Genomic DNA, 15,708 nt, shown 5'->3' on the forward strand with positions numbered 1-15,708 from the left:
ACACTTACTCGTTTCAGAGTCATTGTGATGACCAGCACAGTTTACCAGAGTTAAAAAACAACAGGCACAATGCCAACATCTTTATTACGTTTAGAACTAACTGAACCCTCCTCCTAGTGACTTACTCTCTCCTTGGAGCCAAGGATAATGCTGGCCACGTCGAAAATGACGGCCAGGGCCACTTCTCCAATCTTACACAGCTCCTTCTCCTCGTAGGCCATACAGATAGCTATGGCATCAATCAGAACAAGCGGATCCATGCCCTTTGAGCCGTTCTCTTCACTATGGAACATGGCTGTGCTTGGCTGGCTGCCCAGCTGGTAGCACTGCAGCAGGAAGGGACCTGGGATCGAGGTGGAGGATAGAAGGAATTACTTAGCATTAAATGACGTTAGATATTTAGTCAAATAAAACATTGACCAACATTGAATTTTTTGTGTTATGCTGGGAATAAATGTTAATACCAGGGCAACATATAAAGCTAATATTAGATGTAGAGAGTATGAAGAGCAGAAATCCCTCACCACACTGCTGAGCCACAGCAACCATAGTGTAATGGCGAATCAGGCTGGCTACGAAGGGCAGCGCACTGGGCCTCAGGTCCTTTATCACAGCAGACATGAATGCTCCAGTGAGGGCCTGTTCAAAAGTTCTGCGGGCAGGTGTGTCTTGTGCTTTGTAGCGGTGAGAGATGATGACATTGGGAATCCACTTCTCAGTGAAGCTAATGGAGGAGAAAACCACACATTCAATTAGCATTACATATTAGCATTGAGCAGTGGCACTTTCTTTAAACTGGAAGGCCAAAAATCATTTAATGGTTTGTGCTCAGCCTGTTAGCCTAATGTTTCAAAATAAAATACACTTGTCTACAGGCCCCAACCTTGTACCTCTGCCTCTCTGTGATCTTAAATTTTCTCTCCCTTCTCTTATCCAAGTTCCTTTTGCCTTTCTATTCCTCTGACTCTTTCTCTTTGTCCCTGGTTGGTATTTTTGTTATTTACTGCAGCTGATGGCAAGTGGGCCATGGTGTGATTGAGCAGCTGTTTTCTCCATGCTTGAGCTTGTGTTTTATAATGCCACACACCAGGGGCAGGCCTGATGGATCACTTCATTTCATTATTGCCATTTAAAAGACTGCTCTTTTGAGGAGTAGAGGGAAGAAGTGGAGGGAGGGGCAGATAGCAAAGGAAAAAGGAAAGGAGAACCATGGCAGGTGGAGAAAGTGGGGGGCGGCATAGATGTCAGACTGTCAGATCAATTGCCCTTCATTCATTCACACGCCTGCCACTCTGGTCTCACCATATCATAAAATACTCAATGCACGTTTTTTTCTTTCTAAGTTGAAAGGCTATATTTACAGTGACAACATACGGAAGCAGACAGAGAAGAAAGTAGAAAGAGAGAAAGAAAACAAAGGGAACAGCAGAGACAGGAAAAACAGCAAAAAAAAATGTGTCGAGAGAGAGAGGACAGTGCAAATCAAGACATCTGACAAGAGGAGGCAGCAGGCGCAGCCCCTCTGATCATAACTGACACACTTCATTATCCCCACCGAAATGTGCACACAGCCGTATTTGTGTACATGCGTGTGTTGGTGCGTAATGACAGGAGAGTGTAAGGGGCATGGTGTAGCACAAACAGACAGGAGAAAGTCCATTAGCCCCTGCCTGGGGATCAATAATGGTAATGTGACTAACCCACCCGATAAGCACCCCTCCTTTCTGTTTGTCTGTTCATGTATGTGTCTCTGCCTCGCAGTGAAGCCTGGCAGAGGGTGGGAGGCCTGCGAGTGTGTAATTAGCAATACCCGCTCTTGAGACCAAATTGATGAGGCAGTGTGTGGTGGGGAGACTGCTGAAGACATGACATGAAAGACTGAAAAGCAGGTCATGTCAGCAGGTGGTGTGACTGAAAAGCGGAGGAGGGGAGGTACAGAGCTGCTGTGGTGGGTAGGGTTTGAAGGTCAAGTTGAGTTAAGTAATGTGAAAGATGGGGATGACTGATTGGAGATCTGAGTGTGCATGGAGTCAAACACTTGCCACCTAATTCTATCACCTCCTGTCATTTGTGTAGACTTAAGTCAATTAAACAATTATCTATGGCAGCAGTAGTGATACAGCAGTACAAAAGCAATATACAGCATTTAAATAAAGAAAAATCCAAAATATGAACTTACTTGGGGTGAGACAGAAGCTGGTAGAGAGCATGCTTGTTGTCATCCAGACTGGTCATTGCCACGAGAAAACACTTAATGACCTCCCAGGCCTGTCGTCTGTAGTAGGGCTCCGTGTTAGCACTCTTCAGGCAGTCCAGAGCCGTCTCTATCGCCTTGGAAACAGCACACACATTTTTATTTAATATCTCTACTATTTTCACTCTCAAATGTAACGCTTCTGTATTGCAAAATGCCAACATTCCTACATTGTTACTATGGGAATTATGTTGCAATGTGATTAATTTGCAGGAAGCAACACGGACGCCATCTGGCCGAGCAAAGGTCATTATGATTTCTACATCATGTGCTGACAAGCCACAGCAGCCAGGCACTTAAAAGGGAGAAAATGAACTAATTAATGCCACTCAGAACAGAGGGAAGACGATGAGAAGGATGCAAGAATAGAGAAAGGATGAGGGGTGAGAGATGAGGGCACAGCATAATTGAAATGTAGACCTGCCAGTGTATTAGGATATCGTGACATTTATGTTTTGACTGAAATCTTATATACATGTAGTGTTCAATAACATGTATTTAAGCATTTAAAAAGTAAAGGTAAAGATATTGACCTTTTTACCTTTTTCTTTTTTTAAATACACTGTACAACCCAGACTAAAGTTTTTGAAACACTTTTAATTGAGCTTGGCGTCTACCTTACAGCACGATAAGCTGCCTTTGCCTCAATGTGCCAGCTAACCATATGGCTGCATCATGGGCATCATACAGATTCGTGCCTTTAGCTTATGCATGTGGGTGTGCAGCATGTGAATCTGTGTGTGTGCTGCCTCCACCCATAATGGCAAAAACACAGACGGATAGCCAGATAGAAGGAGGAGCCATTAGTGAGAGTAAATAATGCCGTCATGGTGGCCCACACTAGATTGATGATTACTGACTGGGGATGAGGAGAAGAAACAGGAGATGAATTTAATTACCTAGAGGACACACACATCTCTTCACTCACTCTCTCTGGCTCACACAAGCTACTGACAAAGACATATTGCTCTCTCTGGAGAACAATAATAAGGAGTATCAAGCTCTTTTACGTTTAATTTCTTTTTCCTCAAACTGAAACACAAAGGTAAAAAAGGGTGAAAGGGTCTTCCAACTGGTTTCAGACACTGAAAAACTTTTAAGAACTGCAAATCATTTAACAAAGTGAAAACTCCATGTCTCGGCATTATCATATCTTACTTTCTCCATGGGTAGCTGTATGGATGCTTTGCAGTCAGTGAATTCAGCCTTGATGCTGGGCCCCTGGACCTCCGTCACCACATAATGCAGCCTCTGAGACTCTTTCAGCATCTTCCTGTTGCTGCCTCCAAACTTTCCCAAGACTCTATAAGCTACATGGGAGATACTCTCTGCTGGATTACGGAGGGTACGCCACAAGGCCTGGAAAATAAATGTTGAAAAGAAGAAGCACAGTCATTAAAATGCATAATTTAAAAGACAATGCTCGGGAAACTAACTGAATAATTGTTAGTAGTAATACTGGTTGTTATAATGAATAATTCCTATCCTTTTGGATAGATTAACAGTCAAAATTACTATAGAAAAAAGAAACCATACAGACACAAGGCACCTTTCACAGGTTAGCATTATTTCAAAGACAAGGAGAATGATTAATCTTAGTTCAGCTGGATATGTGCAGGTTAAACTGTGACCCGTTGTTGACCACTAGAGGGCAGATCTGCCACCTGAGCCTAAGTAATCTTAAAAAAGAAAATGCTACTATTGATGATAAATTATGTTTTGACCCATCACTGGGCCCCGTGGTGGGTATCAGGCCATGCCATCATAAATCTGCTGACCCTTATGACAGGGAACACCATTTTTTTCCACCCTGTGGTACCTAGGGACTGACCAAACACAATTTAAAGCTGATTTTAGCTTACACAAGCAAAAAGCAAATACGTGGAGGCTTGACCTATCCCTTTATCTTCATAGTAACACAAGTGTCAACTGATAATTACGATAAATAACAGTCCCCCACCTGCATGAGCTCAGCCCTGACGGGCTGGATGTGATCATAGAGGAAGTCAGGTTGTAGGTTGTCCACACAAAGCTCCAGGGTACGAAGGCCCTGGCTGACCAGAGTCTGAGAGCCATTCAGAGCAGATACAAGGGGGTCCATTAGCATCGGCAAGTAGGGCAGCAAAGAGCTCAGACGCACTGGCACTGTCAAACATAACTCCACAAACAGATCCTTCATGTGCTGTTTGTGAAGGCCACTCTGCAGCATGTTCAGACCTAGTGGCATGGAGGGGAGATTACAAGGTAAGCAGAAATAATTACAACAATTTACTGCAATGATACTTTTATCTCAGTAGAAGCATGATTTACCTTGCAGCAAATTAGGTAGAAGGGGTAGGAATTCCTGGTAGAGCAGGTCATGGCTGCCTCCACCAATGGATCGGAAGAGAGCCCGGAGAAGCAGAAAGTAGTTGTAAGGTTCTTTAGCTGACTGAGCCAGCTCCATAGAGCTGTTCACTATCTTATGGAGATGTGGCTAAGGAAACAGGGAGAGTTATATCAGCAAAGACCGTGGAAAAAACAAACAAAAAAAAAAACATTAACATCACAAGAACACAAGTCTTCACTTACCTTAAGCATCTGCTCATTCTCAGCAGCAAATAGTGATACTGAACCAAAGACTAGTTTGAAAAGCTTGAGGTAGAGGTTTGAGAGCTCAACATTGGAGCCCATCTCTGGCAGTCTCTCAAGAAGATACTCCACTAGTATGGTGGCAAATAGAGCAGATGTTGACAGGTTGGCCAGGAAAGAATTTGCCACAATCTAGGAAACAACAGGGAACAAGAAATTGAATTTGAGATGACACGTGATGAATTAAGACTTTAAAATTAAGATAACTGTTGTGTAATGCCTTTCAGAATGATGAAAATACCTCACCCCGATACAAAACTAAAGAAACATTTCTTTCTTATGTTTGAGATAGTACATACCTGCAGTGCATAGTTCTTGGAGATCCTCTCCACCATGTATGGCACAGTGGTCTGAAAAATCTCCTTGAATGTCAGGGGGTTCATCATTGTGAAGACCCCTGCAAAGTGCTCCAGAACCTCCTTCTCCTCCTTCATGCGTACAGTCTGACAGTTGGCCACCCTGATGTATGTCTGCTGGTTATTGGCAACCTGCACCTAATCAGTAAAAACATGCTCGTTACATTAGACTGCTGAGGGATTTAGGGTATTTTTTATATGTTTATGATATTTATATTTGATACAAATGAAATGTTTGTCGATATTCACTTCAACAAACATTTCATTTGTTAATTTATCACTGCACAAGTAAAATTACTGATACAGTTTAATTTGTACCTGGTAAATGTCCAAGGCCTGCATGGCATATTTGACCAGCTTAATGTAGATTTGTGTCTCTTTTGGCTGAAGTTGCTTGTTAGGAATGAACTGAGCCTCTGGAGTTAAAAAAAGTAAAAAAGGACATTAGGCAATGTACATCTATCTATCTATCTATCTATCTATCTATTTATCTATATCTATATCTATATCTATATCTATCTATCTATCTATCTATCTATCTATCTATCTATCTATCTATCTATCTATCTATCTATCTATCTATCTATCTATATATATATATATATATATAAATATATATAGGATTTTCAACAACAATCACGGATTGGTTTATGTGCTAGACACATACATAGCTAGACGGTTTTAAAAGAAAGTCTGAAAACATCAAGAGTTTTAAACATGATTATGTGTCCTCTCACCTCCGGGGGCCTTGCAAGATGTGATGCCCCAAGTAATCGTCTTCACGCCACACACCAGGGTCTTGACTAAGCTGCGGCAGTCCGATACCTGAAACGTCTGCTTATCTTCCTTCTCACCAGGTCGGTCAAATGGAGTCGCTGGTGGCTGAGGTGCTGTGGCAACGGGTGTGGGAGGAGCAGGAGGTGGAATGGCAGGAGTGGTAGATGGAGTGGGTGTGGCTGGTACGCCAGGTAACACCCCTGGGTCGACAACACCCATCTCTGACTGGGGCTTGCACTTCTTGAAGATGGAGACAAGCTGGTAGCGTGCAATGGTGTGAAACTTCAGTACAAACACCTGATTTACAAGAGGAAAGGGGAGTTAGTCAACATTTCTATAACAATATACAGCAGTGTCTTTTCTATTTTTTCTACCCCAGCTCAGTGCAGCTTACTTCAAGCATCCTCATCAGGATGTCGCGACCATTGCCGTTCTCTTGCTCCGACTTCGAGCGGATGCAGTCCACCAGGTTAAGCAGCAGCTTGCAGGACATTGTCTGAATGTTACTAGGAAGTGACTCATCATCAATGTTTTTGGCAAAGAGCTGCACAGCTAGGGATAAGTCTGTCAAGGGCAAGTTCTGACGAACATGGTGCACTAGATCTGCTAGGGTGCTGTAGGCCAAGGGTCTAGAAAGAAGGAGATATGTGACATTGAAAACAGAGTTAGTCACATTTCACAGTTTGATGGCTGTAAAAACTGAAAGGCCTGTTTCAAAACAAGAACTCATTGTGAAAGTTGCAGATGCAACTGAAAGTAGCATATGTGAAGGAAAAAGAGAGAGAGAGAAGCCGAGCTAATGAGTGACACTGATAGTTCTGCCAGGTCTCATCCAGGTGTCTTATTTCCTATGTAGTACTAATGTGAAATGACAGCTACTTTGTTGATTAGGTGATCTAGTTTGGCATTTGATGAGGGCCAAGGAGGTGTTGAAATCAACCTAAAGGAGGATGTGCGGGCAGCTTGCTCTCTGGGGATGCATATGTGCATGACATTTTGACAGCATGATCTGTGCTGCAGTGTTGCCATCAGCTTCCTTGAGAATTTCTGCAGCACTGATAACTGCCCAATTAATATGCTATGGCACCTGCACCTGGCTGAGCAATGAACAACAAAAGCAACAGAGAGGGAGTGGATGCTGACACCAACGAGATCAGATAGGGAACACACACAAAACTCACCTAAGAGTCTCCCGAGCAGTGTAGCCAGAACCAATCAGGATAGATTCATCAAAAAGTTTGTCCATACAAGGAATAAACTCTGAAATACAACAGGATACGTTTTCTTTCATATTTTTTAACCAGGAAGAACACATTAAACTACAAGCAACCTAAACTTTCTTCAGCTCTTACAAGGAAAAAAAAAAACTATGTATGAAATATTAATATCCCAAAATTTAAAAATCACAGACTTCTCACCCTCATAATTCACAACTGTTTAAGTGAATTTGTGTGTTTCTGTATATTTATACATGTGCAATTGCAAGAATGTATATATACGTGCAGTATATACATGGATACATACGGCTGCGTAGGTCAGTTGTGAGGATATGCTTAGCTGCAATGAGCAGTTCCTTGCGGAGGTGAGCGGTCTCAGAAGGGCAGTTGGACAGCAGCTGCAGCATACCCTTCACCATCTGCTGAGAGTATTTTCCTACCAGGTCCTGATAGAGTGGACAAACAAACACAAACATTCAACATATGAAAAGCACAACTACTTTAAAGTTAGAAACATAACTTGCCTCTGTTTGCACTAACTTTTTTTAGTATAAGCCAGTGCAAGTATTTCGAGACCAAAGCTGCCTCATAGTTTGATCCAGTGTTCAATATCTTTTGGTTTAATTTGAATTTCATATTTTGCCGTTTATCTGTACACACAAGGTACACTAAATCCCATAATAATAGAATTCTTCTAGGTGGGACAGAATTTATTTTTAATGGTATTATCAGTGTTTTTTTTTTTATGTTTATGCCCTTTGAATTGTTATTTGCACTGTTCCTGATACTGTTTGCACACAAAGTCAGAATAAAAAAGGTTCAGAGGATACCATTTGTGCTATTTATTCTTGTCCAGAGGGAATAACTCAAATAAATTTAAAGTAAAGTCTTAATTTTTCAAAGTGTTCGTTTTGTCTTTATTCCTTACAGCCCTACGTCTTTATATCAGCAAATACATTAAACAGTATTTTGCTTGCTGGCAGCCGCTGAAAACAAAATTATATACAGAAAACTAACCTTTCAAATATGTCTGCTCGATATATCATCTGTTTTAAAGGATTTTGCTAGTAGTTAATGTTAAGACAAGATTGATAAGAGGATACATACAAAACAAAAGTGGGAAAAAAAGTGAAAGGACCTCTACTATAAATGACAACGATTTTCCTTTAAGGCAGGATTATTCATTGATTCTGTTTACTGAAGGTGGATGATGTAAGACCTAGCCATCAAACAGATGTACCTGGTAGATCCGGATGATGTAGGCCAGAAATGACAGAGTCTTGATCTGTGCGGCAATGAAGTCTGCATACAGTTCCTTGTTATAAAGCTTGTGCTGCCTGCAAAGGAAACAGAACAATTTACATACAAAAGCTATTTAGTCCCATCAAAGACATTAATGATGTTGTACACCTGCAGTAGGTGGCAATTAGAGAGGCTGAAATTATGGGTCTACATATGGGAGTCAGTTCTACATGGGTGACTTGTTTGTGTGCGTCACAGCTGTTACAGCACGTTAGGAAGAAACTCTCTCTATACCTGCCAGAGACTGGTGAGGTATTTTTTCTAAATTTACTCTGCTCCATTTCCTTCCTGTTTGGAATGCTTAACACAACCCTCCCCTTACCCTGAGAGGTTTCACCTCCTGCTAAGCCAATTTCTACAATTTTAACTACCCCCAAATGGATTTTAACTCTGGCTTTGGCAGGCATAGTGTTGAGCAACACGGTCAACAAACTTAAGAGAGAGAAAAGAAAAAAAAAATTATCTTAAATGTGCCCAAACTCATTTTGAGGGCTGTAAAGTGAAAATGAAATCTGTTGATTTTGTTAAAGGTATGTGCACATACGCAAAAACATGCACAGACCCACACATTTACAGATGTATCTTTTACCTGGCCTGTGGAGACACCTGGAGCATGATGGTGTTCATGATGAGGGGAACAAACTCCGACACCACATTGTGAATGTTCAGCTTATACAGCTGAAAAGAGCAGAAGAGCAAATACCATTTCAGTTAATGACCAACTATTCTCATTGTAAGACATACACATTATTACAGGTGAAGGGATTCACTCCAAAAAGTCCTATTTCAGATTATTACATATAATAATATGCCAGAACTTGAACAACTCCAATTAAAATGCAGATGAGTTAATCCAGTCAGTGGTGTCAAAATCTTTTAAAGATATTGCCTGGTGCTTCCTCAAGTGCGGTTGTTTGGGGGTTTTGTTATATATAATTCTGTATAGAGTTATATTTTGTAAGGTCTTAAACTTTAAACACTGTAAAATGCATTGAGATGACTTCTGTTGTGATTTGGCGCTATACAAATGAATTGAAATGATAACCTGATTTCCACCTTCAAAAAGGAAAATTAACACTGCCGTTCACCGTCACTGATTCCCTTGCATGAACATTGCAAATGTCATACATTTCTATAGCAAAAACCAGATATCCCATTTTATTTAACCACATTACCAAGGGTTATAGAAAACCAGTATATTTAGAGGTGAGTGTTCCATTTACCTGATACATCAGAACCACTATTATAGGCAGCTCTGCCAGCACCTTGAGAGACAAAGACCCCCGTGGGATGATGGTGTGCTGGAGGCAGAGACAAAAGGAAAAACATATTAAGAAATCTGCACTTCCCTGGTGATTTTAATGCTGTACAAATAATGATTTGGACAAAAACAAAATTACTGGGGTAAACAAATGAACAAACAGGTGAATAAGTTACTCTATTTGAGCAAATTTCCATTTTTCAAGAAAATATTCACACTTTCAGAATTTGTTTTTCCCACTCTAACAATGTTCTTCCAGTATTGCCTCTGTATAACTCAGTCTTAAACTTCAACAAGAATAAAAAACAACATACATATATACAACTAAGTTTCTCAATGACAAACTAAGTGCGTTATTAGTGCAGTGACAAACTGCACAATGGACAATAAAAACTTTGACTTTTACACAAAACAAGGAATAAGCTACATTTTATGTATGTTTGTATTATTATAGGTTAATTATAGTTTTGTTGTCCCTCCTAATAGTGTACCATTACAGAGCATCACTACCATCAAGTGGTTATAGACAGTACTGTGAAAGTATTGAGTATAAACAAAGCTGCGGATGGCTTACTGTTCGTGTTTCACTGTCTTCTCTCTCAGGCGCAGTCTTAACCAACACAGAAGTGATCATCCCCACCATTTCTGGGGAGGGAACCGTGTTCTCTGCTATCACTTGTGGGTTTTCAAAGTACCTGGTCTGAATTAAAAAGACACAGATGTAAGTGGAATAAAATAAAGTGAAAAGTGACAAATTACTAAGTGATTTCAGCAAAAATTAAAAATCTCAAAAGCCACAGCCACTTGCTACTGAGGTTATACTTACAACTACTTTAGGAAGGTCTTTGTAAATCTGCTTCACAAAGTCCAGAAAGTGGTGAATCTAAGGAGGTGATAATGCAAAACATGTTAGTCCAAGGGTCAGAGATGTTCAACTGCTCCATGTTCATAATAGGAAACCAAAAAGGAAACCAGTCTGTCACCATAATAGTTCTGAAGCCAAAAAAAAATAGTAAGCGAATATGGCAGAAAATGATACAGCTCAAATTTTTACCTCCTGAGAAATTGGAGGGCGGAACTGTTTGTGCAGCTCAATGATGATGCGAAGGCAAATGAGAACATTTTCCTCACTTTCAATCTGGAAAATAAAGCAAGGACAAACATGCATATCACACATCAAATGAATAAACGATAGCTCCTGTATGTATAACATTATATATATTAACTGCATTTTTAACTTTTCATTTTTCATTTGTCCATTACTGGCCTTTATCAGCAATTTTCATTGTTGTGTACCACTGTGTTTGTGACACAGCAATGAAGACTGCATACTGTATTACCTTTTCCTAAAATGTATATTAAAGAACAAAACTATGCAGTTTGGTAACACCAATTTTCTTTGTACACTTCTTTCTACACAAAAAAGTTTTGAAAATTAACTAAGAATAAGACTCCTACCTCTAGGAAGCGAAACATCACAGACAGGATGTTCTTGGTGTGGGGACGAAGGTGTTCATTTGTTGGGATGCGGTGGATGATTTCCAGCACCAACTTCCTCAATTGCTAAAAGAAAGAATAACGATTTATAAAACCTTAGCAATCAAGTTTGTCAATGTCAGATCATAACATTAACTACAGCCCCATGGATGCACTGCATTATGTTCTAAAGTGACTACTTTGCTGCTCTGTGTTCTGGGTGGTTGTTTAATATTGATAAATACAAATAGAGGAAAGTAGGAAGTCTCCAATGACGTTTTCTTTCTAATACCTGTGTAGGCTTTTCTTGAAGAAACTGCACCTCTCCATCTTGAAGAAATGTGAGAAAGCGTGGGATGATGTGTTCCAAGAAGGTGGAGTACTGAGGTGAAGATGTCACATTCTGAAATAAACAAGCCCATAACATTTCATTAAGCGATGCACAACATCCAAATGTCGCGTTTCAGTGCTGCACTTTTTCAACCAAATTTTCTGTCAATACTTGCTTATTTTACTGAACCGAAAATATATCGTACTTTTCCTTGAATTTGTGTTGCCAAGAAAGTTAAACAATTACACTTTAGTGAGACCCATAAAACCTCTTAAAAGTCCATCATAATCCATCAGCAGAGACAAAGAAAATGATTCCCCTCCATCACTCACTGAGAACATTCATCAAACTCACCTCAAAGTTCTCGCTGACCTCCTGCATCATCTTCAGCTTAGTTTCATCAGCTGGAAGTTGAAGGACAAAGTGGTGCCATTAATCACACTTGCTAATGATACAGCTTGACTTTTCATGGCCACCTCCATGTGCTCAGCAGGGAATCTCAGATCTTATCAGTTTTACTTTCACCGTCCAGATTGTTGAAAAAGGTACATCAAAAAACACACTCACACTCAAACACACTCACACAGACAAACACTCTCCCATACACAAGTACCTTTGTCTGGACTAAAGCATATCGCTCTCATCACATCTCCCATATTGAGCACAGGTACCTCACGAACCATCATTTATTTTTCTGACACTAAGCAGAGCAAAGTTCAATGACAATCTAAAACACCTAAAAGTATTTTTAGCACTATATTGTGTTTATTTGTTGTAAAAAACATATTGCAAATTTCAAACTGTTGATTTAAAGTAACAGAAACAAGTTTCATTTACATTAATCCAAAGTACGTTTTTCAGGCCAACACCAAACCCATTTAAAAGCATGTTCATATACTGATTTGCATTTACAATAACAACCACTTTAACTACTAATGCATTTGGTACTCTAAGTGTGAACTAATACACATAGATGTCCAATTTCTATCAGACGTCTGATATCTATCCATGTATAGAAACACACTTCTACAAGTCTACGAACTTACGTGTATTAGTGTCGGTGAGTGCTGCCACAAACTGCAGGTACTTCTTCATAAGCGTGGTTTGGTCGACCACGGTGGGGCTGGGCGTAGGCACAAAGGCCATGGTGGCAACTGGGACAGACTGGGCTGCTGTGTGGAAAGTGGACAGACAGCAGTCTGCACAGATCTCAGTGAGATCTCATCTAAACTGCAATAATAGGAGGATATCAGACATTTCAAACACTGACATTTAAAGGGATGTAAGGTCTTCATCTAAATCAAGTACCAATAAAGATGTATTCACTGAACAGCAAATCAAAAGGTAAACACTGTTATAAGAAAAGTACATCATTTCTCAAAGAAACCGGTAACCGCGAGCTACAAACATGCCTTTTAACGGACGCACAATGATGACATCATTACTAGCATCAGCTATCAAATTTTTCTACACCAATTGTATTTGTGAAACAAAAAGACCATTTTCGCCACAAAATGGAAACATATCTGTTATTGGGTGCACTTATATGCTTTATAATCCGCTCAATAAACCACAAAAGTCAGTATAACACTACATTTGCAAAACAAAATAGAAACAGATAGCTAGCAAGCTAGCCTACCTAAAGAAAGAAAGCGCTCACGCTTCCCACAAACAGTTTAACAGAAAATAAACACAGGCCGCAAGGGAAAAGACACACTTGCTGTTCCATTTATCAATTCAAAATAGTTGAAAGCATAGAGAAAGGCATGATTATATGAACACATAATAATATTCAATAGAAAAACGAGCCATTCCACTTACCCACAGCCACAGACAGGAAACTATCGTTCTGTATCCGCCGCGCTCGCGCTGCTGCTGCTCAGGGATTACCACCAGCCAAAATGAATGATATCCTTCCGCTTATTGTTTCTTATATGTCCCCCGTGAACGTATAAATGAAATGTAACAGTGTTTTGTTAGCGCGTGTACATGAAGATAAATAATGCAATCAATGTTGAGTGATGTGAACATTTATAATGTCTCTATTGATGAAAACTGAATATTATAGTACCAGCGGAACGATACACAGTGAAAAACAGTGGACATAAGACCATCATTTTCGATGGTCTTCTAGCTCTGGGATTGTTAACTGCGCATGCTCGCTTGGTTGTAAGCGCTCTTTAGGAGAGAACAGGTGTTTTAAATGTTCTGCATATTTTCAAAGTGTGTTAAAATAATGATATGTTCTAGAAGGCAAGTCAAACATTTGAACACAGATGCACATGTGTATTCAATATATTTGCTAAAGTACACACTTAACTAACAGTTGAGACAAACGCTTTGCAAGGGCAACTTAGCCTTGTCAGCCTAAGTACGTTCAGAGTGTAGCCTACATGTAGAACGTCAGTATAAAGGTTTTGCTCTAAGTTACAGGTTATTCTTATGTCTTCAGGTGGACGTCTTTGCCGATGTGTGTGATTTAGTTTTACCACAAGATGGCAGTCCACTGAGGGTTCAATGGGTAGACTGACATGTTCTGTGGGTGTATATTATAGTAGTAAGATCACCCGCCTCCATGTGAGAGAGTGGGGCTCAAGTCCCAGCTTTGGGTTACCCTGACTATACCTTGTTCCTCTCTTGTATGGTGGTTTTGGAATCAAAGTGTATGCCAAATGACTAAATGTGAATTTTTCATACAAACATAATTCTAATTCTTCATGGAGCTCAGCATTGATTATTTGACTCCTCCAAACAAAGATAAAAAGTTTGCATGAAGTGTTGCAAACATTATATTTCCACCACACTACTTCTGGCACAACAAGTGTGTTTCTGACGTGAACAAAACATACAAAGGACTTTGGTCATTTTTTTCACTAGTCAATTATCTGTGATATGTTCAATATTAAATTGAATTGTTTGGATTTGCCAGTAATATAAGTAAATCTGTCATTATTTAAAACCTGAGGATCTATCTTTCATTATCATTTTACAGATTATCCCAAGTCTCACTGTTAAGCTGATGTCATAATTGTTCCTGTGGCTGACAAATGAAAGTGTATGTACTGTATATGTTTTTTTTATAGAGCTTGTTTTAATAGCTTTTGAAGTAATGAAGCCTTGTTGAAAGATGGTCATTATTTATCTTGCCTAATCTATCAAGCCTGTCTCCTGCCCACATGCTTTGCAAATGGGTTTTAATTCATAATTCTCTCCTTCACAGCCTCCTCCACCCAGACACTGAACCCACTGGCACAATGAGATATTCCTTTCACTGACTGTCAGATGTAATGTCAGAGATAATTTGATATGTAATGTGACATTCTCGTTCTCTTTGCACTCTCTGTTCCCTAAGTAATAATGATCTGCCAAAACATGTTTGTCTCAGGCTTATTGCACTGCCCTGTTCGTTTCATTAGTGAGGTTTTTTTTTTCCCCAACAGGGCTTTATTCTAAGAGGGGAGAGTGGATGACACACTGGTTCTGCGGCTTTTCTGAAACCACTCATCTGTCCATTAGATTTGTGTTATTTGGTGCACTGCTGCAGCTTCTGATGCCCTCATGATGTAGCCAGATCACCCCCGCATTATTTCTCATATAGAAAGAAGTGCACTTTCCTTGAGACTGCATCTGAATCATCAACAATACCATGAAAATCTATTCATGTATCCAAAGCTCCCATGCACATTCACTCTTTTTAGCCATATCCTCTCCTGAGGTCAGCAAAAAAAGAGAACTTGTTCTTTCTGAATGAGGCTAACAGGTGTGTGAAGGACTCAGTCCAGACAGTCTTCCAGTTTTCTGAATTTGGTTGTTATTGCAATGTTTAATGTTTTATTGATAATATTGTCTCTAATGTAATCAAAGTTAATTTTCTACTGCCAGGAAGCAATTTTAGAAAGCTGGAGTTTATGTTGGACTGGGTTTTTGTCTTTGTCACCTGGTAACCAGAAAATAGGTGACATGCAGAGTATAATTCTCTATTTAAGGGAGGCAGAGTCTGTCAGAGATGATGGTAATTGGTTTGCACAGGCTTTACAAACACCCCTTGTACAAACTGAAGGTGTTGGTGGTCACTCACTGCTGCTAAATGCTGTCTCTGTCTG

At 39.9% G+C, this 15,708-nt stretch overlaps 1 protein-coding gene across 2 annotated transcripts in view; it reads right to left on the bottom strand.

Moving 5' to 3' along the window:
- The window catches only part of trrap (transformation/transcription domain-associated protein), a 72,169-nt gene extending 58,717 nt beyond the window's left edge, over window positions 1-13,452 (bottom strand). Inside the window, exons 1-24 of one of the 2 annotated variants that reach the window (XM_026350843.1) lie at window positions 13,427-13,452; window positions 12,652-12,835; window positions 11,960-12,009; window positions 11,567-11,677; window positions 11,257-11,361; window positions 10,853-10,936; window positions 10,625-10,681; window positions 10,373-10,498; window positions 9,761-9,838; window positions 9,127-9,215; window positions 8,476-8,572; window positions 7,543-7,681; window positions 7,200-7,278; window positions 6,413-6,647; window positions 5,979-6,315; window positions 5,560-5,657; window positions 5,185-5,379; window positions 4,826-5,017; window positions 4,565-4,730; window positions 4,215-4,471; window positions 3,413-3,613; window positions 2,180-2,331; window positions 525-724; window positions 126-343 (exon numbers count right to left, since the gene is read on the bottom strand). In XM_026350843.1, coding sequence (XP_026206628.1) covers window positions 126-343; window positions 525-724; window positions 2,180-2,331; window positions 3,413-3,613; window positions 4,215-4,471; window positions 4,565-4,730; window positions 4,826-5,017; window positions 5,185-5,379; window positions 5,560-5,657; window positions 5,979-6,315; window positions 6,413-6,647; window positions 7,200-7,278; window positions 7,543-7,681; window positions 8,476-8,572; window positions 9,127-9,215; window positions 9,761-9,838; window positions 10,373-10,498; window positions 10,625-10,681; window positions 10,853-10,936; window positions 11,257-11,361; window positions 11,567-11,677; window positions 11,960-12,009; window positions 12,652-12,751 — 3,366 coding nt within the window. In that variant the 5' untranslated portion in view covers window positions 12,752-12,835; window positions 13,427-13,452. Of the gene's footprint in view, window positions 1-125; window positions 344-524; window positions 725-2,179; window positions 2,332-3,412; window positions 3,614-4,214; window positions 4,472-4,564; window positions 4,731-4,825; window positions 5,018-5,184; window positions 5,380-5,559; window positions 5,658-5,978; window positions 6,316-6,412; window positions 6,648-7,199; window positions 7,279-7,542; window positions 7,682-8,475; window positions 8,573-9,126; window positions 9,216-9,760; window positions 9,839-10,372; window positions 10,499-10,624; window positions 10,682-10,852; window positions 10,937-11,256; window positions 11,362-11,566; window positions 11,678-11,959; window positions 12,010-12,651; window positions 12,836-13,426 lie in introns of those variants that run through there. The other variant, XM_026350844.1, reaches the window with a different exon arrangement.
- Window positions 13,453-15,708: the final 2,256 nt, after the last annotated feature.

The sequence above is a fragment of the Anabas testudineus genome, chromosome 19 (assembly GCF_900324465.2).
Source record: "Anabas testudineus chromosome 19, fAnaTes1.2, whole genome shotgun sequence".
NCBI classification, from domain to species: Eukaryota; Metazoa; Chordata; class Actinopteri; order Anabantiformes; family Anabantidae; genus Anabas; species Anabas testudineus.